General features: G+C 37.6%; 2 protein-coding genes across 4 annotated transcripts; one reads left to right on the top strand and one right to left on the bottom strand.

Moving 5' to 3' along the window:
* Positions 1 to 257: 257 nt before the first annotated feature.
* tmem167a (transmembrane protein 167A) lies at positions 258 to 5,331 on the bottom strand. The gene is made up of 4 exons (XM_004072438.5): positions 5,199 to 5,331; positions 3,089 to 3,198; positions 1,220 to 1,254; positions 258 to 1,112 (listed from the first exon to the last, which is right to left on the bottom strand). The coding sequence occupies exons 1-4, from the start codon at positions 5,199 to 5,201 to the stop codon at positions 1,042 to 1,044; spliced, it is 219 nt and encodes a 72-aa protein (XP_004072486.1). The 5' UTR covers positions 5,202 to 5,331; the 3' UTR covers positions 258 to 1,041.
* On the top strand, positions 5,310 to 27,498 carry LOC101159022 (DNA repair protein XRCC4). 3 transcript variants are annotated; one of them, XM_004072439.5, is made up of 8 exons: positions 5,310 to 5,437; positions 9,452 to 9,612; positions 11,329 to 11,528; positions 21,246 to 21,412; positions 21,667 to 21,831; positions 22,116 to 22,216; positions 25,600 to 25,744; positions 26,477 to 27,498. In XM_004072439.5, exons 2-7 carry the CDS (start codon positions 9,474 to 9,476, stop codon positions 25,722 to 25,724), a joined length of 897 nt encoding a protein of 298 aa, XP_004072487.1. In that variant the 5' UTR covers positions 5,310 to 5,437; positions 9,452 to 9,473; the 3' UTR covers positions 25,725 to 25,744; positions 26,477 to 27,498. The 3 variants fall into 3 exon arrangements, with proteins under 3 accessions (XP_004072487.1, XP_020561655.1, XP_023814296.1); XM_020705996.3 differs by lacking the exon at positions 26,477 to 27,498 and adding an exon at positions 25,838 to 25,927; XM_023958528.2 differs by lacking the exon at positions 5,310 to 5,437 and adding an exon at positions 9,250 to 9,372.
* The last annotated feature ends 163 nt before the right edge of the window (positions 27,499 to 27,661 follow it).

Genomic DNA, 27,661 nt, shown 5'->3' with positions numbered 1-27,661 from the left:
CATCAGCAAGAGCCCTCCTTCAGTGAAAACAAAGCAAGAGGCTGGGAATGAAAACGCTGATTCCCTTAGGTTATTATTATTATATATTATATTATATTTTCTCTCAATAGCACTTCTGAATAACAAATGTACATTTATATTTTAGAAACTTCCGATCACATTTTGGTTTTAATCTGTGGACGTTCTTTTAGATCTTTTTTGATCATTTGTAATTTTTGCATGGATACATTTAAGACGGAATAAAAATATCCACCGTGTGCAGATTAGTTTTTATTTGAACAGGAGGTTCATTGAATAAGATCCTTAAAACCACTTCATGTCACAAGTGTTCAGTCCTGCAGCTGCTGAAACATCACAATGGCTTGTGCAATTACTTTCATAGATTACGTTCAAAACCGTTGTCTGGGGCATTTTTAGAGTTGCATTGTGACAAAGACTTAACAAAAACTGATGAGTTGAACTAAATTACAAATATGTTCTTTAATAAACTGCTTCCAACTTTTTTTTTTCTTTTTACATCAGGAGCTCGTCGAAGCAAATACTAGGGACAACTAGACATCTGCAGAGGTACAACACTAATTCTGAGCAAACAAAAAAGAAAAAGGCAACACCTTCAAAGAAAACTTCCGTAGCTGACTTTAAATCTGTTAATATGCAAATGTGTGACATATTTTGGAGGATCCCTCTGGGTGAAGTTGTTTTTTTTTTTAAAAAGAAAGGAAAATGGGATTCCATGAGAAGTATTTCTCTCACATTTGCACAGATCAGGAGTAAACAATCCACATAATCCGACACAGACCTGAAAGTCTGTGAAATGATTTTAAAACACACTGGAGCCTCGCCAGTCGACGTTGTCCTCCTACAAAGACCGGCTTCGTCTCTGCAGCAGCGACATTTCCATGACAGATTGACTTCGGTACGTTATTAAAGCGGCGGCCACCCAGTGTCTTAATGTGCTTCTCAGGTAAGACCGTCCGCACTTCACCGTTTGTCCGTTTCTTCAAATGTCGCCATTTAGTTGGTTGTCTTTGGGTCCTTTTGCTACTGAAGAAACAGTATACTGAAAGCCATGATGACACAGCAGCACGCCACCCAGGGACTCTTCCGCTCACCTGGAGAGAATACTCAGAATTAAATTAAAAGCCACAAGATCTGCTAGAGTCTTAGTCCCAGAGGGGGAAAAAAAATGTGACAATGTTGTGCATAAAAAAATACTCACCTATTCTGGCACATTTCCAGAAAATTCCTAGAAGTCTGCAAAATAGAATAAGAAATTGCAATTGGTGTGATTCATTACAATAATAGCTAAAGCTGTAGAATAAATCTTTGCAACAAAACAAAAATCCTGTTTCTTCAAGTCTTTCTCAATGTAAGGAGAAAGCAAATAGAGACAGACAGACAGCAGGGCGTCTTGTCTGCTCCAACAGCTGAAGCTAACATGACATTCCAGAACTTCATTCTCCTGACTCCCCAGTGGAAGAGTTTCATTTCAGCAAGGGTGTATACGTTCACACTCAAAGCCATGACTTGTACCTTCGTTTTTTTTTGCCATCAAGCTCACTTTTCCGCTTTAGAGAAGACATAAATCCATGTTTTTCTCCATTTAGCTTGGTACACTATTTTGTGGCAAAAGTCAATATTTTTAGTTCTACACCTTACAAAGCAAAGTTGTTGCAAACCTGCAGCCTCTTGTCATTCTCAATGCATGGAGCAGAAGGGAAAACCTAAATCAAACCCTCTGTCATCTTAGACTTGTGGGTTTCTCTGGAGAGAATGCACCTCCCTTCTTTAATCCATCTTTTTCCTGCGCTGTGCCGGATTTATCACAGAAGTGAGTCATATCTTTACAAAGTACTAGGGTCGTAGCGATACACGTAGTTGAACCAAACCGTTTCGGTACGGCAGTGTCGGTTCGGTTCACTTTCGGTACGTTTTTTTTATTTTTTCCCCCGCACATGCATTGCAACGACCCAGCCGGTTTGTCACTCGTAGCGGGGAAGCGAGAGCCGAGCTGCTAATCAACTAGCTGTGTTGACTGTCCTTGCCCCATACTCCACCCGCCCTCTAACAGAGAGAGTAGACAGAGAAATAGATTACTCAATCTCCTTTCTGACATTAAAACCCATTTATCATGATCATATACGATTAGTGTAACACAATGAAACTCTCTTAGTGATGGTGAAGGGTTCAACACACAAGATTTCACACTTCCCATCTTCCCACACTTGGGCTTTGTTGTCAGCATCCATGAAGGAAAAAAGACAATTGGATAAATCGAATGCTGTGTGTTGACATGGTTACACAAAGATAGCGTATGCCACAGTAACACATCTAATCTGTTACGGAACTTAAAACGGCATCACCCAACCGTAACAATCGGGATTACAACAAAAAAAAAATGTGCAAGTTAAAATGTTTTTTTCAGACCAGTGTTAAGCATCCAAAGTTTTTGTTATTTTATTTTATTATTTTATCAAGCAGATCACCTACATAGGTCAATTTTATTTATTGCTATGCAAAACCAATAAATGCATTTTGTAAGTAATTTTTTTCTGCCTTACAGTTTTTTGTACCGAAAAATACCGAACATGGATAGATAAAAACTTTATTGATCTCCCAAGGGAGAAATTCAGGTGTCCGGCAGCAAAACACACACACTAAATAACAATAAAATAATAGTTCATAAAATAGCAGATTTGTTAAACAGCAGTACCGAACCGAGCCCTTTGAAATTCTGAACCGAACTAAACTGAGATTTTAGCGTATTGCACACCCCTACAAGGTACATGAGGCTGTTATTTTGCACTCTAAAAAAATACTTTTGTTCAATAAATATTGCATTTAATGAATCAAAGATGAATCATAACATTTTTTTTGTTACTTTGGTTTTACACTTTGTGAAGTCCTTTTATTAAACTGCAACGAAAATTCTTTGAGAATACAATCAAACAATGTCAACTTAGAAGTACTGAAAGAATGTAGAGTATTAAAGCTTGTAAAAAAAAAAAGAAGGAATTTTAAAATAAAACTTTACAACTTGTTGCACTCTACACAGCAGTTTGTACACTGCAGCTCATGTCAGTCGTACCCGGTCTTATTTCTGTCGAGCAGGCTGGGGGCCAGCGCTCTGAGGTAGGCACATGTGCAGATCAGGAGCAGAATCACAGTGAGCAGTGACTGGAAGTTGAAAATGGCAGACTGGAAGATGAAAAACAAGGTTCAGTGCAACAGCTCTGTTCTGCCTACTAGGAATGCATCATAAACACCCAAAACTGAAATCCCTACTAAACAGGGAAGTGCTGACTAAACATGATTGAAAGATGATAAAACATCTGTAGCTGTTTTGAAAAACATAACTCTCATTACCTACAAACCAAACAATACAGTGCCTAGCATTTACATTTCCTAAAATGGGAAGGGAATAATTTGTTTCTTTGGACACATGCTGACAAAAACAGAGGCATGAGTCTGACCTCTGAATTGATGCTTGGAATAATCTTAATTGGTGTAAAACTGAAGGGCTAAATCAGAATTAGATCGATTACAAACTCAGAGGATGAGAATTAAGACTTATTACTTATATTATTTTGCATGATTCAACTGAAAACTTCAAAAGTTTAAATGTATAAAAGAAACTAAAAAGGAATTGAAAATTAATGTGATTAGCAGGCTAAACAATAATTTGAAAGTTGCCATTTTCATGGTCTTGAACTTCCCTTTCTTTTAAACAGAAGCAGCTCTCCTTTTTTGTTTTATGTTCGTGATATAGTCAAGTCTGCCTACTTTCCTCTGGAGAGTTGCAGACAAACCATTGTATATTTTGATTCAGAAACTGTGATTACATTTCAAAGTGTCAAATTTAAATACCAATATCATTTCAACAAAATGCATTCTTTTTTGTATCCACAAATGTATCTTTTTTTATTTTTAGTTATGCTGACCAATGCAACTCTTTTAGCAAACCACATCTACTAAAACTTCCGTGTAGTTACCAACCCTGTCACTGTCACATGACCAATTTACCAGACTTTCTTTTCACTGTATTTTTCATTTTATTAAAGGTAAAAAAAAATTGCAATTTAACTTGAAATTTTAACTAAGGTGATCTTTTAAAAGCCATAAGCAGTAAAATTAAAGTGAAGTTGTGGCAAGCCTTGTGGGTCAACTTTAAAATTATTATACAAAAAACTTGTGCTTAAGTTACAAATAAACGTCTCATTGTTTTAAAAATAAAATGATAACATATTTGTAGTTCTAAAAGTTGTTTTCATTTGCTTGTAATGTATTTTGCATTCAGACTGCATATGTCTGAATGAAAACTAGTGAACTGTTAAAATCCAAATTAACAGATACTCACCGAACTTTATTTGTAATTTTTCTAAAATGATTTATCTTTCATTTACAAAAGCTTTAACAATATTTATCAAAGAACCATAAGCCATAAAAACGGATCTAGACCCAAAGAAGGTATGACATTCATTAAAGGTTTATAAAAGTCAAACAGTCATGGGGACATTATGTATATATATATATTTTAATAAACGTAGTTTTTTTCCTCCCATCAAGTTATTTTAATGAAAGCTAAAATTAATCTTTGATTAAACACAGAGCCACAATTCTTTACTGACGTTTGCTGTGTTAGTTTTGTAGTCAATTTAGCCGGGATGAGGGGACTTAATATGAAATATTATAATTTCCAGTACTCTGAATATGCTTCCATTTGATCTTAAATTGAAATAAATTATTTATTTGCAGGCATTCATAATCGACAGGCTTGACCGTGTAGATCGACATAGAGGAAAATGCTCTGCATTGCTTCAATGCTTGGATGAAATGGCTCTGGAGCAGCTACGTGGCACAAAACTGGAAGATACCATGAAGTTCGCGCTATTAGTTATATTATACTACTATCTGAAACGTAAAATCATTACACTTTCACTATATACGCAAACGTTTGTTGGACTTAAAGGGGATAACATGATTATGTTGTTATTATTATTTATAGGAAGCGAACGATAGCAATTAAGCTAAACATCATGTAGCAGAAAAGCTAGCTTAATTATGGCTGCTCGGTGACGTTTAGCACAAAATGCTGATAATAATTTCCTTTACCGCATATCTCAACAAAAGGGATAAAACGGACTTTTAAAATCTGAGTCTATAGCCAAAAACGGGCTAAAAAAGGAAAACAAACTCACCATTTTTGATGAGATTCAAAGCCACATCAAACTTCCTGCTCTCTGTGTTTTACGTAACGTAGCTTCCGTTACGTAGGCACGCACGCTGGAAAGGAGCCTACGCTCGCCTCTGATTGGCTAAAATCAAAGGAATTGAAAACCGCTGGTGTCAAAGCTGTCTAAACGAAGAAATGCATTCTTAGTTTTTAGTTCAAAGAATTCTTCATTTGGACATCGTAGCATTAGACTCCCAGCGTGCCGTAAGTGTTTTTAGAAAGAGTTGTGACTTTGCTGCCTCATTTTTATTAAAGATCTTGTTGAATTCATTTCGAATAACAACCCCACCGGAAACTCAAACTGAGCTAAATTTGCAGTAACCTTGCTGCAAATCTTTCCACGTGGCTATTTTTGGGCTTTTACATGAACTCCAAACACCTTGAAAACCGGAAAGATGCAACAGTATATAACAGTTGTAAAAAATAAAACGAGTTTTCTACAGAATTATATTTTTTCTTAAAGTAAACTAATTGCAAGTACTTTTATTTTAGAATATATTTTTACTTTTGATATATACACATAAAGGAGCAAATTTAGTGCTGATATAAGAGTAAATTAGTTGATTTGAAGATTGATTTCAGCAATTTATTTACTGTTCTTTCTTCCATTGATTATGTGGAACAAATGTTTGCGGTCCACTTCCCTCAGACAGTTTTTCACAATAAAGGCTCCTCCCTTTAAAGAGCCACACAGCATCTTGGTTGCATTTAAAATGTGTTTTGTAATTCCCCCTCGACCCTTCCTTTCCAGGCAACTCCTAGAGAGCTCTTTATGTGAGAGGAAAGCTGTCAGACTGTAAACCACACATAAATAACCTTTCTGGTGTACGAGTGTAAACAGCCTCACGTTTCTCCTCACTCGATTTGGTGTGTAGTTTGCTGGATACTGTTTTTATTTTGTCAAATTGTAATATAAATTTTTGGGAAATATTTGTTCAGAATATTTCAAATAAATAATTACTGAGGATACAGAATCAGCATTATTGACATATTTGTTAATGTTGTAAATATTGTTTTTGAAGTATTTTATGACATCCAACTTTTACTAAAAGTTTGATTAAAGTTGTTTGCTCCTTTCTGTCTGAAGGTATCTGATAATCGAGTATTCCAACATTATTTTCCTGGTTAACCTTTATTTAAAAAATTTGGATAGTGTCAAAATCAAGTTTACGTGAGGGTCAACACAGTGTCGATGTGTTACGTCAATACAGAGCTGATAGCTTTAAACCAAATTATATTTTAATAACGTATTTCAAGTTCAAAAATATTTATTTTGGACATGTGAAAGCAAGTGTAGAGTAACAAAATAACACAAAACAAGACATTATATCAAACAAGAAAATTATATAAAACAAGACAAGTCAAAATTATATAAACAACAAGAGTCTAAACTTTTAATGCTAGAAAGAAAAAAAAATGGCACAGCTGTGAAGATTTGCAGATAACTGAGTAACAAATTAGGAAGGACACAGAAGGATCAGAATTAGCTTCTGTAACATCTTTATATTTGTTTTCCTATTTCTGTGGCTCAAGATACTAAGACTTAACGAAGAGTTATTATTTATGGCATGTTTTGTCCATGGTTGTTCTGTTACTGGATAATATTTTTCTTACTTCTCTCGCCATTTTGCTTGTACCCAATCTAAATTTAATCAGTTAAACATAATTCTTTTTTCAAAAGTTATTGAAATTAAATTGAGTTAATTAAAGTTATTAAATTGAAACCCAAATTATTAAGAAATTCAACACTTAAAACTAAATAGAAAATTTTCATAAATAGTAAAATACAATAAACAAATAAAATATTTAAATAAAAACATACAAAATGCCATTTAGAGGAGCATAGAGATGTGATTACAGATCTAAATCCAGCGAGTTAATACATTTCTTAAAACTTAACTTTGTTTGCTGTAGAAGAAAGTGTGCTTTGCGTGGTTTTTAATACTTGTCCTAGATGGATGTGGCTTTTAAACTATTCCTGATTTTGGAATCTATGTAGGGTTTGCCCTGGTTTTCAATTGGGACTACCAGGTGGTGAAAGTTACTGCAGCCACATGGGGGCACTTACCAGTCTTTCCTTGAGCTAGTCCATATAAATGCAGAGGTTTGTATCAGGAAGAGCATCTGCCATGAAAAAATTGAATCTAAATCACACCTTGATGACCCTTGAATGGAGTCGTAGAAACAAACGAATATCTTCATATTGTGGAGGAAAGAAGTATTTGATGTTTTCTGTTTGGCTGCCTTGTACCTCATGTGCAGCAGCGAACAACATGACAATCTGTTTTAAGTTCCATTTGCTTGTGTTTTAAAAATATCAATTTGACACAATTTGTCGAATTTGTATCTTGGCAAATACATTCACCTCACCCTGACTTTCTCACTGCTTTCTCACAAAATTTGCTTTCTCAAAGCTGATTCCTGCACTTTTAATTCGTGCACTTCTCTACTTTTAACACAAGCAATTTATAAATAGCTTGTGAATAGGATTAACAAATGCTAATAAATGTATTTATAAGCAGCTTAATACCCCATTACTCTTGCTTGTTAATGTCTTATAAGTAGTTTATTAAGGAATATTTTAATGTATTTATAAACAGCTTATTTAAACTTATTAGTCAGTTGTAAGACATTTATAAATGCTAATTAATGTACTTATAAGCAGCTAACTAAAAACATTACTAGTGCTTGTTAATGTCTTATAAATAGTTTATTAAGGACTCTTAAGTGCCACAAATTATTAACACCATTGCTTTATAATATTTTTAGAAGTAGAAAAATGCAAATGAAACGGTTTTGGAGGAGGACAGGAACATATGTTCATGTGTCAAGGCTAGAAAGGAGTTTGGTTTATGATTTAAGCATTTTAGGGGTTTTGTGCAGGCTGAAGAACTAAGCAGATGCTGACAGTGAGTTTTTACAAATTAGCTTTGATTTTGTGCAGCTCTCCTCTCCTGACACACAGTGCTGTTTATTTAATTGAAGTTCCCTTCTGTCATTACCACAGGGTCATCGTCCCTGCACAACAGATGTTACAGTAACTAATGAGTAGCTGAGTTCACTTTATGAGGTTAAAGTTGATGCCTTCAGCTACCTTATTCATCCCCCGCCCCTGAAGCACAAGGGGGTCAACCTAAAACTACTGCACCTTTCAATGTGCGTGTGAGAGGTCAGATGTTAGTGAACATTCAAGTTTTTCTGTCTGATCGCCCTTTTAACTGTCTCTTTAGGTAGTAACCTTGAACCTTCTCTTCCACTGTATATGACAGATAACCAGTAATACAAAAAAAAACACGCTGTCAGGTCATAACTCAGCACAATATCCATTTGCACTCATCTTTTTTCACAGCAGGACTAACTGCTAATTTAAATGTCCTTTTTTCCTCTGTTTCCATGCTTTTTGACCCTATGTTTAAGTAGGGAAGCTGTCTAATTCGCCCCACACGTCTTGTGGAAGTAGTAATCACATGTTCTGGACTAACCATCACTGCTCAAGTAAAAGTTTCTTCAGCAATTTGTGAAGAGGAACACTGTGTGCCTGGCCAGCTGTCTTGACCCTAGAGGAATTGCATCCAAAAGACAAAAAAAAAAAATCCACTCAATAGAAATGAGTTCTCTGGGGTGCTTGGCACCAAACTTTTTCAGATGATAATTTCCCAGCTTGAAGTTCTTCAATAAATTTCAATTGCACAGCTTTTGCTTAGTTTGCATTAATCTGACATTGTCAAGGAGGAAAATAGCTGTTACTGCAGCACATCTTTGATATTTGCAGGACATAAAGACTTTCTTTTACTTTATGTAGATATTGAGATTAAAGACTCAATTTCCTTTATTGTAGAAGCTACTTGTACTTTTCTGTTGAACGTCCTGTGTTTTTGTCGTAAGCATGGAAGTTCCTTGCTGGTGGTCGGCATGGCGGTCTCAAAAACGTGCTGAAGCGTGTTAATCTCCATGTGGCCAGACTGACTCAGGACCCCACTGAAGACACATTCATGCACTTTAATAGCAAATCTGGCAAACAACGAAACACATTAGTGCAACTGCAGAATAAAAGCAACCTTGCAAGTTTTATATAGCAGAAATTAAGGTTTTCTTCATGGGAGGTCTCTGATTCTTGCAAACGGCTTAAAAAAAAAGACGTAAGTAATGTGGGAGACGTTGTTACTGGAATCCAATTTTTTTTATTCTGAAGTAGTGTTTTTTTATTTAATTTTGCAGGCTCTAGCAACATCCACGAGAAATGAATGGAACAGTTCGCCAAATTACCATAAACTCTAATCCAGGATTAGATTTCTTCCTGCGGGTGGACTGGGCTGTGGATTTGGGTGCTGGCTTCACCTTAGCCCTCACCGATGGCAGCTCAGCATGGATTGGAGAAGGTAAGTCAAAGATTGTTAGATTTTTTGCGTTATCTATTTAAACCACGTGTCAAAGTCAAGGCCCGCGGGCCACATCCGGCCCGCCCTGTAATCTTGTCTGGCCCACGAAATCATTTTATATTATTGTTATTAGTAGCCCAGTGAAATGTAGCGCTGATAACATATTCCCTACAGATCCCATAATGCAGCGCTTCAGCAGCCCTAATAAACACTTCCGCTAGCCCTCACGATGCCCAAGAGAAAAAGTTGATTCTGGAAACAGAGCCTTTAAAAACCGATTGGAGGCAGAATAACTGTTTACTGACATTACTGGTGAACCCGTGTCTAATTTGTGGAGTGAATGTGGCTGTAATGAAAGAATAGGACGGTGCTTTGAGACAAAATCAAATACGCAGTTTGCTGAGAAGCTGGGCACACTGAGTTTCCACGGAGCTTTGGGCACTTTGAAGAACAAAAAGGAATTTTGAGTTGCTTCCCAAGAGCGAAGAAAACACAATTTGATTTATTGCTGAATAGCACAGATTTCATTTATATTTCAAGGCTTGTGCAGCATATTCCTATTTTGAATTTGTGTAATTTTGACCGGATTTCTTTTTTGGAGAGCAAAATCTTTTGGTATATTTAAAATGTCAGTTTTTTTAATATAAAATGATATAGGAGTAAAGAAATTTCAATGTTTTTTTTCTTTTAACGTTTCTTTATTTTTAACTTGTTTAATTTTGACAGGATATATTTTTACGGAGAGAAAAATATAAGTTATCTACGGTTTAAGTTGTTTTTTTCCGGAATAATATTTTCAGTCTATTTTTTTTCTTCACATTTATGTTAAAAAAAAATAACGTTTTAAAAGTTTAGCTCCAGTCTCTTCAATAAAAGCTTATCCTGTACGTCCTGCGCTCTTTAGCGTGTTTTTGGATTTTGGCCCCCTGAGCACGCCTGACACCCCTGATTTTAATCCATGTTAGCTTCCCCCTATTCTACGTTTAAACGTAATCTGAGGAGAACGTTCTTTTGACCATTGTGACTATGTGTACCACTCATCAGGCTGTCACCTGTAGGCACCTGGCTGACCCCGTCTCATAATATTTGAACTGTTCAGGTCCCCCGGCTGGTTGGACACCAGTGACCTTGTTCCAGCACTGGGGTCTTCGCTCCTGTGCTGCAGCTTACAGCTGTATGAAGCAGATTACATTCTACAAGGCCTCTCTTTGTGTATTCCACGCCGACCTGTGTGCTTGTGTGTGTTTTTGTCTGCGCGGTCGCATATGCACATAGCTGTATTCTTAGAGGGACACCTGGAATATAAGTGCTGCATGCCCATCTGCAGGGTTGACAGGTAGAGATGGGTCTGTGACAGCTCTGTGTGGGCTTCTGGGTCAGCACTGTTTCTGCGTTTGATGTGCTAATTGGGACTTTCAAGCTTTAGTGAGCAGCTGTGCAACAGCTGATGACATCCCTCTAGGTTTCTCTGTATGCTTCTCTGCAAATCCGCTTTCACATGCACCCGTGTGTTACTACATAATTAATGTTTATAGTTTTGTCCTGCAGTCCTCCGAAACCTCTGTACCCTTTGCTTCTCTCAAATCTGCAGTGTACGATAAACAAAACTTTAGATCGTTTTTTTTTTTTTTTTTTTTAATGACAGCCTTGTTGTATATTTGTAAAAATGTCTCTTTTTGTTGAATGACTTGCTTCACTTGGATTTCATGTTTTCAGTTTCAGAAGATGATCTAACAAGGGAGGCCAGCGACAGGGGAATTGTAAGGGAGCGGTACGTCAGGGATCTTCTTCAAGCTCTAACAAAAACAGGCATGGAACAAGGAAAGAGGAGAGGAGAGGACAAGAAGGCGTTTTCCTTTGACATCTCTCCAGATCATCGGTATCTCTCATACCAGAAGATCTGTAACAACAACACGGTGAGAGAAAAACATCTGCTGAAAACTGCTTGGGTTAGCTGTGATGAACAGGACTGAACGCAAAACAAAATACAGTTTAGTGTCCAAGGCCTGTTGATATTGAAAGGTGTTTTATTGTAGAAAGTAGTTCACGTAATTGGGTACATTTAGAATATTTCAAGTATTTAAAAGATGCATGACAGGGCTACCTTAGCTTCTATGTGATTTACTCACTCACAGAGAGCACATGGTTTTCTCAGAGGCTCCGTCATCTTGAGGCTATGGTCACACCTGTCACGGTGCCTGGCGGTCTCCTCCCCCCTCCAGCTCTGCCCTAATGTTCCTGATTGCCACCAGCTGCCATCACTCTCCTCATCATCTTCTGTGGATTCAAAAGGAGATCAACGCCACTACTCGACGCCAGTTTGCTACCCCTTATGGATCCTACCGCTCACGAGTGACGGCAGCACGGTCCTTCCATTCTACGCCTCAGGAGCACGGAAACTCTCGGCAGCCGCTAACCGCTTCAAGACCCTCCAGCCACGCCACAGCCACGTCTAACCTGGACACTCCTCAAACCAGCCATCTTCACATCTGGAGCAAACAATAAATCCCTTCTCATCCTCCACTTACCTGTCTTCCTTCTGGGTTGCAGCATCTGGGTTCCTCATCCTTGTGAAATCATGACAACACCGCCCTCAGCAATGCGCGTTCAAGCAATCACTTTTAATAAAAAGTCTATGTGCGCGCTATGGGTTTCCAAATTTAAAAGTCTCGTGTTCATGCATCGCTAGGCACAGCTCTACGAATGTTTTTAAGCTGTGCGCACATAACGTGTGGCCATTGAACACGGTAAGTTAAACCAGTTGAACTTTGAACAGTCAGGGAGAAATTGCGGTTTTTGCCCGGCTGGAATTATATGACACCTCGTCCGTCATATATCGGAATAGAGCTGTGAAAGAAAAAGTGAAGAAAAAAATCAGCATTCGCACCACTTTGACATTTGGCACCAAGCCTCTTTCAACTCTAGGTGGTGAACATTCGCTAGTATGGAATGATCACTGAGCGCATTCTCGAACACGTGTCTGGTGTGAACATCGCTAAAGATGTAACGGCTAGCTGTGAAATTTCAGCACAGCAGAAGCTAAATGCTGAGTTTGAGGCTTGAGCAACATAAAAATATCATTTAGTGATCCAGAATGAATATAGAAAAATATAGAGGATGATTACACACCTTCCATAAATGCATCCAAACATCATATTTAAGTATCTGTGAAAGGCTATTCTCTTGTTTTGCTTCTCCCCCTACCTATTTTAAGATGAAGAACACGTCTTTTGAGTACACAGAAGTAACACTGAACCGAGATAAATCAGAGGGGTGCTTTTGGCATGGATCTAAAGAAAATAAAAATGTTTTAAAAATTGCTGCCAGCTTAGAGATTCTACTACATTTCCTAAACTGTGTCTTACTTTTCATATTTTGCTCGCAGAGATGAACATGTGTGCATTCATTTAATAGCTGGCCAAAGCATTTAAGTGCATCCTAAAACATACTTTGTCCAGTAAACAACCCCTGAGCATAATCTATATTTACTAAAATATTATGTTTAAGTCTCCCCTGCAGATCAAAATTTGTCAAAAACTTTGTCAAACTTTACTAATTACCAAAACTATGGCAATTAAAAACATTGCATTTGGCATCATGGTAGTTGCTTTCATCAGGTTATATTGAGGTGATTATAGACCTATAATAATTAATTGAAATCTCTTCTGAAGAATTTCCAAATAATGCCTTGTGGTAAATGGCAAATAACGAATGCTTTTATAGCCTTTTACAGTCACAGCCCCATTCACACACTCATTCACACATTGATGGCGGCTCTTCTGCCTAACACTGGCGTTAACCTACAACCACCAGGAGCAAAGTGTGCTTCAATGTGTTGCCCAAGGACAGTTTGACACATGGGTAGGCAGGGCGGGAACCGGATATGTGTACTTTGAATCAGAGGTTGACCACTCTACATCCCAGATGCATGATAATGAATGTTTGCTACATTTGGAGTCAATGAAATCAAAACCTGTGATATATTTGAATGAAGTACAATGAGATATTTTTCGTCCTTAACAACCAGTAAAATATATCCTTTTTTAATGTATTTTGAGGTATTTGTAAATCTATGTGGAGCTGACAATGTGAATGAAATCCTAAATTCCCACACAGCCAAAATCTTTGAAATATCAACACAAAAGTTAGTATATTTGACATCTAACAGTCTGTTCGTAAAGAAAGTCTTTGGTCATAAAATTCAAACTTCCACATTCTTCCACCTTAACCTTCTAAGTTAAGATTAAAGATAAACAGGTTCATTGAATTTTTTTTAGTTGACTGTGATAAGTGTATGTTTACAGCTATGGGTTTATTCATGATGTTACAGCTTTTTGTAACAGTCATTTGCAAACATGTTTAGGCTCATTTCCTTTGGCACATTAAGCTTAACTGGAGCAGCTTTGAAACATCAGACTGGAGCGGCCGGGAGTGTTTTAGATTAGTGGTCTAGATGTGTCATTACTTCACTTTCGAATCACATGACGGTGTGCCCCTTCCTGTTATAACAATTCCCCGAGGACAAATGCCTCTAACAACGTCCATCAGAAATGGAAAGGAAGCCTTTTTTTCTTTTATGGTGGGGCAGTTTAAAAGATAAGCTTTATGGACTCCATGCTTTACAAAGAATAATAAAGGTCTCGCCGCCTTCAGGCCAGTGTCAGAAAAAGCTGCTGAAAGCAGTCAGTGAGTCTGTTTTTGGCCATCCACACTGTAAAAACGGCATCTTTAGAAAGTAAAAAGATGCTTTTCTGCCTTACAAGAAAAATTATATTGTCATAGAAGTTTTTCAAAGGCAAAATAATCTTAGTTTAAGAAAACATGTCTAAGTGACTAGAATTTTTTTCTTGAATTAGGTATCCTTAGTAGGACTATTTTTCTTGCCCAACTAGCAGATTTCTTTTTCTAATTTATTTTTATTTTTTTAAAATATTATTTTATATATCTAGGGGGCCTGTTTTTGCAGTATTATAGTAACATAATCTGAAGCCAATAAACAAAATAAATCTAAGTAGGGTGTTCATTGGAATCTTGTGTAAATATTTGCAGTCGATGCTGAACATGTTTTCATGTTCCTGTGTAACACTGAAGATGGTTCACAGCGAGTGGCACCTTTGATAAAAGACAGGTCCTGGTTCAATCAGGGAACCTTGATGTTATTCTTTCAAACTGTTTGAGGGGGCTGCTGCTTTTAGAGGTCAGGTCACCTGGGGTCCTGGGACGCTGCTTTAACAGAGCTGACCAGAGAAAGAAGGCCAGGAGGTTAGGAACACTGTAGAAACAATAAAATCCTGATTTATGGTCAGGGCTGTCCCCATGTTGCAATCTTAAAAAACACCTGATTAGGCCTCCTTCCTCCTCTTCTCCAGCCTGTCCTGGCTTTCATTATCTCTTCAAATGGTTGCATATTGAAGTTTAAATATGTGTTACAACAGTAGCATTTAGTAGATTATTATATTCATGTATGCTTGTCTGTTATTTAATATGGTTCAGAAAAAATGTAATGCAGTAATTTCACAAATGAACTCCTCAAATAAGGTATTTGATGTTAATTTTTCTTTCTCCACCTTGTGACGGATTTTGCTAATTAAGTCACAATAACTATGACTTGGAATATCTGAAGATCAAGAGATTTTTTACAATTTAAAATGATAATGACGCAGTTCACAAAAATGCAAATTCACTTGCCACTTACATTTTTTAAAATTTTGCTTTTAGTTTGATCTTTTTGACGCTACATAATCTGATTAGTTCAGTCTTGTAGCTTTTTCAGACTGAAAGACTGACGGGATACGCTAATTGGTAATTTTCCCGGGTTTTGATGGAGAAGGTTTAATTAAAGGTTAGTGACTAATTAGGGTCTATCCTGCTGATTTAAATCCTTTCTCTCTAAAGTTGTCACCACGTTGGCTGGCTATGACGTAGCTGAAATCTTGGGGTCACTGGCTGATCGACTGTCTCTTGTAAAGCAGTTTGTGACTGCTGCCTGGTGCTGTATATATATATGTATATACAATTTTTTGACATTTTCTAGTTCATCCAAATCAATTTACTAAAACTTATAGCCTTGTTAAGGTAATACTGGTTACATTGTAAAGCCTTGATCATTAGTATTAAGTTACAATATCATTAGATGGCTTTCAACGTGTGATGTACTAAACCTCAGCAACTTGTTTCAGTTCTAAATTCTCATATTTAATGAAAACTAATCATTTTACTGTCAAAAACAAGGGATTCCTCACAAAACAGGTGAAAAAATATTATATTTTTTCGACCAAGTCCTTAGTATTTTATTTTGCAGTAAATAAAATGAAAACTATTGAATATAGATTAATACTAAACAGGTATTTTGTAATAATACATTAACTCCAAACTTCTTGAAGAATCGCTCCAAAGATAACTAGGTATTAATCTGTTTTGGTTTAAAAAGAAAATCTCTTAAAGTTCATAAAGCATTTCAAAAATATTTCAATTCAAAGTGAACCTTCAAATTGTACATTTTTAAACCTTTACAAAATTAGTTTTTTAAATTTAAGAACATTGTGTTGGAAACTGAAATAAGCACAATTTTTTCCATTAAATTGCTCTGTGAAAGTCCCACTCAAATCATCTTTTGATCTATTGTAAAACCGTTCCCAGTGGTCTTTTAATTAGGATTATCCTGTTTTTACCCATAATCAAAAAACTTTAGTTGTTTTCGAGGACATAGTTTCTGCAGTGGTTAATTTAGGCTCCTGCTACCTTACAGCCCCTCAGGAAAAATAAGACGTACATTAATCTATTTGTCTGCAAGTGGATATATCAAAATGGTGCGGAGCAGGGAGCTTGTGGCTTACTATTTTAGCTTCTACGACAGAATTACAAGTTTTTTTAAATGGGATTCTTTCATCTGCTCCTGATTCAGAATGATTTGAAGAAAGAAACACTCAGAAATCTAAGCTTGAACTTAATTTTCTTTATATATGTCCTCTGTTTTTGAAAAAAACTCACAAGATGTGAAACACCAAAAACATCTGTATTATTTTATCGATTTAAGTGTCCACTCAACAGCACATAGTCCTATTAAAGTATGATGACATGTCCATAAACGATGTTGCATTTATCACAAAGGGCAACAAACTTTCACAGTTGTTTTTCAGAATTATTGTTTTACCCAGACTTTTACTTTATGAGTAATCTGCAATGGTGCACTTTTATTTTACATCACTCTAGCAGAGTTAATGTAAATATGACGTCAGACAATGTCTGTTTATGCAACTGATCAGACAAGAACACTGTAAAGAACACTTGTAATGCTTCTGTGGAGCGTGTACAGTAAAGGTTATACTGACCATCTGAGGGCATTTAATTTTGAATTGGAGGTAGCAAAGTGCTTAGTAATGCATTTCCTGCAGATTCATTCATGCGGTTTTAACACAGTGGACATTTTTATTAATGGGACACAGAAGGTACACACAACGTACTGTCAAGTCAAAGACTAAAGTAAAAGCAATAAGGCAGGTGCGTCACCTGTCACCACCTGAAATGTTACTAAGGCTTAAATAACCTGGACTAATTTGATCTTATAAAACGTAAGTATGGACATGTCTTCATCCTCCAAGTGTAATTTTTCAATCAAAACCAGATTTGCACTTAAACTAAACTGGAAATTTTGTTTATTTTTAGTTTTGCAGTGTTGCTCGGTATAGGAGAACCATATTGCATGACGCTTTCACTTTTTGATGGCCTCACAGTCCAATCTAAAACCAATTCCCTCCTTGTTTGTGTCTATATGCTTTGCTTGATTATTTTTTAACCAAACAAGGACCAATGAGCCCAAACGACTATACCACGTTTTAAACTTTGATATAGAGGCCATTTTAAGATGAATGAGGGGCTGAACATGTTAGAACCCCCTCTTGATGCAATATTTTCTGTATTCTGCTAATTATATTTTTACTTGTAAATAAAAATAATCTACTTTCTAAATATGTGAAGTTGAGAGTTTGAAAAGTAAAATTTATGGCAGAGCTATTGGGTTGTACCTGTTAGATTGTGTAGTAAGTGCAAAGCCACATCCTAGTTTGTGTTGGTAGTAAAGGCCAAAACATCTCGACATACATTGTAATATTTCATGCAATAACCCATAAAGAGTCAGGAATTAATTAAGGATTACTTAAGTACATCATTTGCATCCATTTACAGTTTAACCATGACTTCTTCTGAGATGCTTTCAATCAGAAGAGGAGGATGTGATCTATTGCAGTGACATTTGCGACCTGTATCATGCTCCACTGCTGGAGACCTCAGTGAGCTAATTTCCTGATCACAAACATAAAACACATCAGTGTTTTACTCATCTGCTCAAACTTATCCTGAATCCTGAAGCTCACCACAACTGTTTTTAATTATTTACAGTGATGCTGTTCACAAAAAAGACCTAATTCAACTTAACAAAGCTGATTTTCTAAAGCACTATAATAATAACACTAAATGCCTTTGAGTGCTTGAGACAGAAGAAAAGGAATCAATTAAAGCAGAATAACAGGCAATAAAAGCACTCAAATTGAATACTAGCTTTGAAAAATAGTGGCACAAGTTGAAGCCTTTTCCACCATCTTTTATGCCGGCATCAAAAAGATCTACAGTTTTTATTTGCTTTTGTTGCATTACAGTCATCTTTTGGACATGTTTGTTACCAAAATCCTCCACATTAAAACATGTTCACCACTTTGTCTATTCTTGGGATTGTTCAGTTCTGGAGACTGCCCACTGCTCATGCATTGGTTTGTCTTATCAATGGTACACTGTCGCCCCTCACTTCCTGCGCTTTATCCGCCCTCACGCCTCCTCGCCGCCCATGAGGGAATTTATACTACGGGCTAATCTCTTTTTTTTTTTTTTTAGCCCATCTATCCCACGCTTGCCCAATCTTGTATACTGCCCCTTTGTCATTGTCCCTGTAGCCCTCACCCACTACCCACTCACTTCCCTGGTCCTCTGCAAACAATAGATACTCGGTGGCAGAGAGCAGAAAAGTCCCTCTTTTATGTTTTCATTTTGATGACATTATATTTCAACTAGAAAACATTTATTGAGGCATAAGCTTTGTGTTTGTGTATGACCTTAGTGAGTGCTGTCAAAAATGTTCACGATTTCCATCATATTTTCTCATCGGTAACGTATTCCGTCGATAGTTTGGGGAATACATGTTGGTTTAGGTGTGGTAACAAAAGCTTTGTGTTTTCTGCTCTCACAGCATGTTGTGGTATCATTTTCACTGGGACCTGCATACCTAATGTCAAAACATTTGACCTTCTGGTCTGACTGTCTGAAGACACACACAGGCACACAAACAAACAATTAGACCACACACAAGGAACCACACTGTCATGTCAGACACATTTGAGATTTTATTTTCACACTTAAGGATACATGTGGGTGTGTAGGATGTTGTACAGAAGATTGTAAACCGTCTAGGTCACGAACTCTGATATTGTAGGTCACTCATCTCATTTCAGCTGAATTTTGCTTGTGTTTGCATGTTTGTACTTTGGGTTTAATTGTGATAGAGGGCTAAAAGGGTTTCCGTGCACGATATTCTCGAGGGAGATAAATGTGACAGTGGGTCATCACAAACAGTTTGACCTCCCACACCTTGGCCGAGGTTGGCACCAGCATGCCAAGTGACCTTTAACTTTATCTTTTGGTCCCAAGAGAGAGGAGGAATCTGGAGTGCTCCATCAACTTTCCTACATATAAATACCTAAATAAAACATTCCTCTCAAACTTTTACTTGAAATTAGCTTGTCGCTTGGCAAAAGAAATTAAGATTTCTTGCATGTTTTGTGGAACTCTTCTTCTTCTGTTGCAGCAATTGTAAATTTTAGGCCTCCTCAAAAAACCTACTGCTAGTATTTAAATGGCTGCAGGAACTTGAATAAACAAACAACAGCTGAGTTTCATTTCCAGTGTTAATTCAGTAAATAGAGCTTGTGCCTCCAGCAGCTTAGATATCTGTTTCTGGTGTCTTGAACCAGTCGTGTGTCGATTAGGAAGATTTATGCTCCCAAACCGTGTCAGTGAGTAAAGGAGAGATTGACTAGGACCCATTCATTATTAAAGATGGATGTTTGTGCTGTTAATGTGGGACATTAGAGAATTCTTTGAAGTCAGAAAATATGAACGTGTTCAGCATGTCGGAGATTTCAAAGGTTTGCCAGAAAACATTTTCCTGTGGCTGATTTATTGTCATAGAAGCCATCTCAGGAGCACGGAGATACGGGAGCAGATAGCAACAAGCAGAGGACTTTCAGATCCAGTCAGAAGCTAGCTTAAAGGAAAGATCAAAGGCTTTTAAAGTTTTTACTCTTCACAAATTGTGCAGCTTTGCACAAATGCAAACAGATGGTGACATCAGCCTCCAGCGATTAGGACATTGATTTATCTTGGATCTATTGGATCAAAATCAAAAGATCAATTTTTTATCAAATATCTGTTCAGTTGTACTTTTTGTTTAGTTGGGACCACCTAATACCGGATTGCTTTTTTTTCAATCAGTAAGAAAAGCTTTGACTGGACAGATGAGTAAACCAATGCTGTTTTTGGTTTTAGAGTCGATGGGAACATTATCTGTCTAAGATCCTGGGTGGTCCCCAGTATAGAAAAGAGAAAATGAAGGAGTGAAACAGATAAAATAGAAGACATCAGGTTTCAACATAGCAAACGCAAGGATGGTGCTGCTGAGGAGGCAAATGTATTTGGGTGGTGTTAAACCCATGGCCGTTCAGTGACACGTTCAAGTTCAGCCTTAGAAGGAAAAACAGCTGTGTGACTTGCCAGGACAGAATCCGTCCAGAACAAAAAAATGACAAGTATTTTATGAGAGCTTTTGAAGATGGCTGCTTTATTACAGTGAGTCTGTGACCTCAGTACATCCCAGTAAAGATTTAGCACCCTATAACCTTTTGGTTTTTCGGGAAAAAAGGCTGGTTCAATCTCAAATTTGTGCATTAATGTGTGAATATTTAGCAGTTCAATGGTATTTCTTTTTCTCCACTCATGTAAGCTTTTTGTACACAGTCTTTGACTTTGTCATCAGACTGCCGAATGCAAACTAAATGAGTAATTCTTACAAAAAAAAAAATCCAAAATAATAAGGCAACCAACAAGAGGAAAACGTCTCACTTAGATACTTCACAAGTGACCAGTGAATTCCACCTTTATTTGTTCAAGAAGCAGGAAAACACCTCATCATCTTAAAAAAATCTCCCTCTTGAAAGACATTTTATGCAGAATTCCTTGCACCTCTGTAAGGATGACAGAAAGGTGCAAAAGCTTACTCACTTTTCACTAATATCTGATTTTGGAAACTAGATATGCTCAGACTTTCTGTGCTTTTGTTAGAATTTTGGCATCAGATGTTCTGTCTCTAAAAAAAAAAAAAACTGTTTACATTGCAGCCACTCTGGGAAACTGCTTTTTATCTATACTGAGCTGTGAATTCGGTGTGACCAAAGGAAGCCACATAGTTGATCTCATGCTTTAGCTGTTCATTAAACTCCTGCCCATAAATAATTATCAACAAATTGTCTGATTTGATCTTCTTATATACATTCTTCAAATTTATTATTCTTTTTTGCTCCTTGTTACAGATACATTTGGGCTCTGTGGAACTCCAGCCGGCTCCAGACCCTGTAGAGCTTACCCGGGGGATGATAGCTCAGTCCCTGCAGCGCAGCACTGATCTAGAAGCAGAAAACTCCATGCTGTTAGCAGAGAACCACAGACTGAGTGAGGAACACCTGAGAACAGTTAAGGAGTAAGGACTGTGAGAAAGTGTCTTGGGTAGCTTTCTATACATATAGGCATTCAGCAGGGGCTTTTATCCAAAGTATCTTTAAACATTGTATACATGACAATCGACAAACGCAGTCAATTGTTCCCATCCTAAGAAAAAACTTTTTAGAGCTGGGGATCTTCACAAATGAATCATTTTGGTTTTAAAGATATTCAAAATAAAGCAAGGTTCTGCCTTGCTTTCAGACATCTTAATTTTTTTCTTTTTCCTATCAGGCTCAAACAGCAAGTCCAGGACAAGGAGAAGCTGGAGATGGAGCTTTACCGACGTTTTGTCATGGTGATGAATGAAAAGAAGGCCAAGATTAGAAGCTTACAAGATGCAGTTCACCAGCTGTCCCACAGCGATGAGGATGGCAGAAGAGACGAGGGGATACAAAGGTCTAATTTTGAGTCATCCAAACCTGTTTTGAATGATAGAAAAAGAACCATGGTAATAAAATTAATCAAAATTGAGAAGAAGATTAAATTTAAACAAAGAAATAAGTCGAAGAGTCACAAAGTCCTTATGAAAACTTGATTAGATTGGTTCTTTTTTCATAAAATAATTTTGGATTGAGTCCATTGTCCTCCGAACAGTCCAAAGGGAAAATGTTTTGTCACATTTATCATTATTCCAACCATGTATTTTCACTCTGACATTTCTGATTGTTGTGATTTATTAGGCAAAACGAGAAGGCTCAGGATGAAGATGGTTGTTGGAACAGAAGACAACAGACTGTTCAAAGTATTCAACCGTCTCAGGAACCAACTATTCTAATTACAGGTGGATGTTAGTGTGCTATGCGATTTTGTGTACTGTAAGATCAACTGCCATAAATATTTAGAAAAATATCATGTAGAATACATTATTAGTCTTGCCCTTTCTGTGATGTCATAGGCTAGTTGGGACTTAGCAATAGTACGGACCCCAGATGAAACTCTTGACTTTTACTTGTGCATTTTACTGTCCAATAAACTGACTAGTTGAATGTAACTGGATATTCAAGTGGGGGGTTTGAGCATAAACATAAAAGCCGAGAATTCACCCCGAGGTCGCTCTGTTCTGGGAAAAACTTGTCAATGAGCCTGCAATGATTGCTTCAACACGCTCTGCAGTGAGGTGGTCTTTGCTTTCCTGCATCACGCAGAGTAGTGTGTGTGACGTCACACGCACTGAGTCATACCCCTGCAGACAATAGGGCTGGAGTTTACTGGCTTGACCCACCGATCACTTTCTCAATGGTTGCACTTGTGCACAGAGCCAAACTCAAGCCCATCTGGTAGAAAACATTGTAGCTCAACAAAGTGAAAAAGTAGGATTTGAGCAGGTTATTCTTTTTGCCTCTTTCTAAGATTCTCTTGAATTCATTCAAACACATGCACAATCGTCTGGCCTTTGTTCACACATTTTGTTGTTTATAGTCTTGGGGCATTTTAAAAGGATCATGCAAGGGTTTTAGTTTGCCACCTAAAATACTCTACTTTTTACTGTTAACCCTGTGCTCTCAGGTTTATTCTTAAATAGCCTTTGAAGAAAGCTCTTATAGCCATAAGGCTTATGTCTACACCCTTCACTATGCATGGTTAATGAGCGGGTTTAGCTCTGTTTTCAAGTCAAGTGTGAGGAAATGCTTCCAAGGCTCACAAGAATCCCTGAGAAGAGTCTAAGGGTGTATTCGGCCTGGACAAATTTGGTTCGCTTAAAATGAACGAGAGTTCGTTTCTCCGATAATCCGTAACACATTTTCAGTCTGAGTGCACCAAAGCGGGCCCTGTTGTGGTACCAGGAACTGCTCTCAGACCAATCTTTCGAGGGGGTCTCGCTTCGTTTCCAGTTGCACTGAGCTTTGGTTCGCTCTGCGATTCCTCAGTCTGAATACAATCTGTCCTCGGTGTAGAACAACTGGACCGAAACAGCCAGTGATCATGTGATCATGTGATGTAAACAGATTAGGAATGAAGGAACCGGGGAGTACCGGACAAATGTAAAGCAATGCTTGTCATTTTATCAGTCAAAAAAAAAAGGTTTCAACTGTTTATTTGGTAGAATGCTTATTTTAACACAGCTGAAAACTGTAACAGAATGCAATAACAGCACAACGATGAGACACAGCAACTTATTGAAATCTGATCGGATAAATGCATGCTCATCAAAACAACTTTTAACATGACAAACATTGCTTCTCACTGTTTTCCTATCTTCAATGTCATAAACACTTGGCAGCCTACCTTCATACCCGACGTCTCCTCATCACTGCAGTTGCTAGCCTCCTCTGAGTTAGAGCACACATGCTACGTCTCCTTGCCAGTAACCGCCTTGCAACATATCTCCACCGTACTAAAAGTAAAAAGCGTTGTTCCCCACGCTCAAAACTGGTGATCGAAACATAAAGTTTTAATAAGTTACCTATCCCAACAAGCGTTGTAAAGCGCAGCACATCCCACATTCTCTTTTTGTTTTGACACGTCTTCGTAATTCCTGGACATTGACAGAAGAGATCTTTAGTCACGTGATTTTATAGGCTTTGGTCCGGAACAGATCAAATGATTTTACCTGTCTGAATACATCCTAAATGTGACATTTTATTTTGAAAATCAAGCTGATTCTTTCATTATTGGTGTAGATTTTCCACTAAAGTATTGCTGTCTGCTTGATCAGAATAATGTAAATTTATAGTATTCAGCACTAGGGATACAATGATATACTTTCCCCATATTAAATGTTCAAACCTCGACTTTTGGGTCACGGTTTTGTTTTAGTTAAATATGATTTGTGTGTTGAAAAAAAACTGCAAAACTAAAAAATTAAGAAAAATAATTTTGTATATTTATTTATAAGCCAGTAACAGTAATAAAATAAACATTTCAGTTAATTTATACTTAGCCTGGTGTAATGTAACATAATAGGTGTTTGACACTTTTTTTTTGAGCATATGCAAATAAATGCAGTAGGGATGCAACGATTCACTTTCCTTACGATTCGCTTCAATTCTCTAACATACAGTTTGGTTTTAAACTGTAAATTCAGCAACATAGACATTTTTTTTCGATCCTTTCGATCCTTTAAGTGGCTCTATGTCCCAACTTCTATTTAACATCTGCGTTCTGTGTTTTACCACACACAATGGCTAGAATGAAGCCCAACAGTATGATACATTACACTCCTTGAGTCCATTGGAACTGAGTCTAGCCCTGTTTGGTCCAATTAAATCCAGTCGTTTTCTTATTGGAAGAAAGAATTGGAATCAATGCCAAAAGGAATTGTCATGTTGACATCTAAGCTGCCCTAGGCCGGTTACCATGGCAGCTGGCAGATACATAGCCGTCTTCCTGATGATGTAAAAGCGCGAGAAATGCAGAATTCATTGCAATTTACTGTATGTTTACACTTTCTTTCACCGGTCAAGTAATCTAACACCTCAGTCATTGTTTACAGTTTGAGTCCTCAACGGTCGAACTAATACAAAGCTTGACCCACATCGGATACCAGCACACCAGTGGTTTAGTGGGCTGCAGCCTTTCCCTTTGACATGCTTAGCCCCTGCTGACCTCCAAGCCCTGGGCTGTGTTTTCTTGCTAAGCAGAGCTGGGAGTGGGGGGGGGGGGGTTCTCTAACTCATTCCCTGCAGGTTTAGTTTCTGATGGTGACAACACAGGAAGCATCACTCACAGCGGGGGGGACTTTGGAGATAAGAAAGATAGCAAGAAAAGGGAAAAACTCCTTGAGTTGTGGAAGGCTGTGTCACTGAGAGCATGCCAGAGCGAGGAGAGAAATCAAGGAAAGGCAAAGGTTTTTTTTCTCCCTCTGAGCAGTTCAAATCAAATGTTCCTTTGTTTTCTAACAACAGCTCAATCTGTCGATCTTTGAATGTGAACATGCTTGTGGCAGTGTTAAAGGGCACACAGGTGTGTTTGTGTCTGTGTATAATCGATTGTAGGCAGACCTGTGTGGAATGCCAGATCTCCAGTACAGATAAAGGTTGAGATCTTGTCCCGGGTTACCAAAGGTTATCTGGGGTAATAACTGCAGAAAATGTGGACAAGAGGATGCCGATGTAGAGTCTGTGTGTTATGATTTATTAAGGTGTAATGCAAAATGTAAAGCAATGATGTAAGGAGTTGTAGAGATTGGTGTTTTTAACAGTATGCGCTTTGTTTTGTATCCAGGTCGTAATCTGGTGTCACATGGTATCCCTATTCACCATGAGTTTTCTGATGATCAGGAGGAAGAAGAGTCTAGACAAGAAGACATGCTGCTTCATTCCTCAAACCTGGAATCCTCTGAAAATTGATAAAATAATCCAGAGCAAAGGTGAGACTTTTTACCAACTCGACATGAACGCCTCGTTTTACGGCCAATTGAGGTTTCATTAAATAAGATCATCACCTTCATGATATCTTCTAGTGGCCTTTTCTTCAAACCGAGCAACTTCATAATATTCTCCAATAGCACACATTTGGGTGTTGGCTGGGAAATAAAAGAGACAGAAAATTACTCCAGTGTGTGGCGTCTCTGTTCAACGAAGTATTATGAAAGCAATAAGTTTGAACTGCATACTTTTTCTGCTTTCATTTGTCCGCTCACTCCTCCACGGTGAGAGTTCTTATCCCAATGATCTTAAAGGATATGATACAAAATAGTCATATCAATTGCTCTCTATAATGTTGCAACAGTGATTTTTTTTTTTACTAAGTAACTGATTCTCCACGAAGGATTTAGTCATTTCTTTTTGCAGTCTTTTTTTCTTTTCATCCATCTTAATCAAAGCGCCGTTGGTTATAACTGCTTTGATATGTGGCAATCAAGTTTACAGAACTACATTCAACCAAAACAGAGTGGACCAAGAAACAGTGCTTACATGTTTGATGCCAGAATTCATCCCAGATTGTGAAAACAAGTTTCTTAAAAACCCGAGAATGTTTCTGCCATCTGGTTCGCTTTAACTATGACAATTACCTGCCACAGCTTTCATCAGACTGTCTACTTGCCTTTCGTCTTCAATAAATTTCAACTTAAGCAATAAACGACACCATCTTTTCCCAGGATTTTGGAGCAAGCATGCATCCCATCGACGCCGTTGTGAAGATGTGTCAGTGGTCATGTGAAAAGAGCTGCTTTATGATTCTCCAGCACCTCCTTTGGGAGCTAATTGTGCTACCGCTAATCATGAGAGGAACACGATGGAAGATCTGGACCGGGAGTTGGAGAGGAATTTCCTAAGAGCCTCACACAAACCTTAAATCTTGTTGCCAAACCTCTCAGCCTCAGCTCTGTGTGAGACCCAAACAAGAGGAACAGCCATTAAAGGACAACCAGAAACACCCAGAAAAGAGGGCGTCACCAACATAAATCCAAATCTGCTTTGCTTCTTCTTATCCAGCATGCCTTTTAGTCAGTTTCCCTTTATTACATCTAGAGAACAAGTAAAATATCTTTCTGTAAAACATACCCCCCCCCCCCACACACACACCTTTTTCATCTGTAAATACTCTGTGGTTCAAACAGTCTGAACAAAGGTGTAATAGGGTTATGTTGTCTGTCATTGTTTGGCTTTAGCTTCCTAGATCACTGCAGGGTATTTTGCTTGCGAAGGCAAATGAACCCGCCTGTTTAGGGTCTTTATCTGACTATTCCACCTCTGGGTTTTAGTCGCTCTAGTAGCCTTTTGTTATTTTGATTATACCTTTTTTTGTCAGCTGAAGTCCACGGGTGGCCACTTGGATAATCCGCCTGCAACACGTTCATTCTGGTATACTAATCCCCACAGGAATGTCACTCTCTCCTCTCCATCCACCCCATCAATTAGGTATTTTACAAAAGGCACTGGAGAGCAGTGTTGAAGGCTAATTTACAAATGACTGCATGACAGCATGATGACAAAGAGATTACAAGACTAATCTTAATATTTCAGTGCGTTCATTAGTTCACGTTACTCACAACTCTAAACCCAGTCGAAACTTTTGATCCTCTTTGGATTGATCTTTAAAGGCATTGCTGACATGTTTGTAGATTTCTTAAAATTGTTATGCAGTTTAAAGAATAAATATTTTAAATATTGTTTTAAATCTGCTGCAGAGTCATTGATGGCATTGTACTGTTTTGTGCTTGTTTAAATTGCAATATCGATCTCATTCATTCTTTTGCTTTTTTTTTCGTTTTTTTCTACCAAACTATTTTCCATTATTAAAAAAAAAAAGATAAATGTTTAAAAGACGAATATGTCGTTTT

Source organism: Oryzias latipes, chromosome 9, assembly GCF_053564925.1.
Source record: "Oryzias latipes strain Hd-rR chromosome 9, Olatipes_Hd-rR_3.1".
Lineage (NCBI taxonomy): Eukaryota > Metazoa > Chordata > Actinopteri > Beloniformes > Adrianichthyidae > Oryzias > Oryzias latipes.
The sequence above is the reverse complement of the archived record's forward strand: the minus strand, read 5'-3'. Positions and strand labels throughout refer to the sequence as shown.

Bases quoted from the DNA above. Each gene is read 5' to 3' on its own strand.
- LOC101159022 (XM_004072439.5), top strand. From the start codon at position 9,474: ATGAATGGAACAGTTCGCCAAATTACCATAAACTCTAATCCAGGATTA. The intron at 21,413-21,666 runs GTAAGGACTGTG...TTTTCCTATCAG, and splicing joins CACCTGAGAACAGTTAAGGA to GCTCAAACAGCAAGTCCAGG. The intron at 21,832-22,115 runs GTCTAATTTTGA...GTGATTTATTAG, and splicing joins AGAGACGAGGGGATACAAAG to GCAAAACGAGAAGGCTCAGG.
- tmem167a (XM_004072438.5), bottom strand. The intron at 1,255-3,088 runs GTACGACTGACA...TCTATTTTGCAG, and splicing joins CTCGACAGAAATAAGACCGG to ACTTCTAGGAATTTTCTGGA. The intron at 1,113-1,219 runs GTGAGTATTTTT...TATTCTCTCCAG, and splicing joins CTGGAAATGTGCCAGAATAG to GTGAGCGGAAGAGTCCCTGG.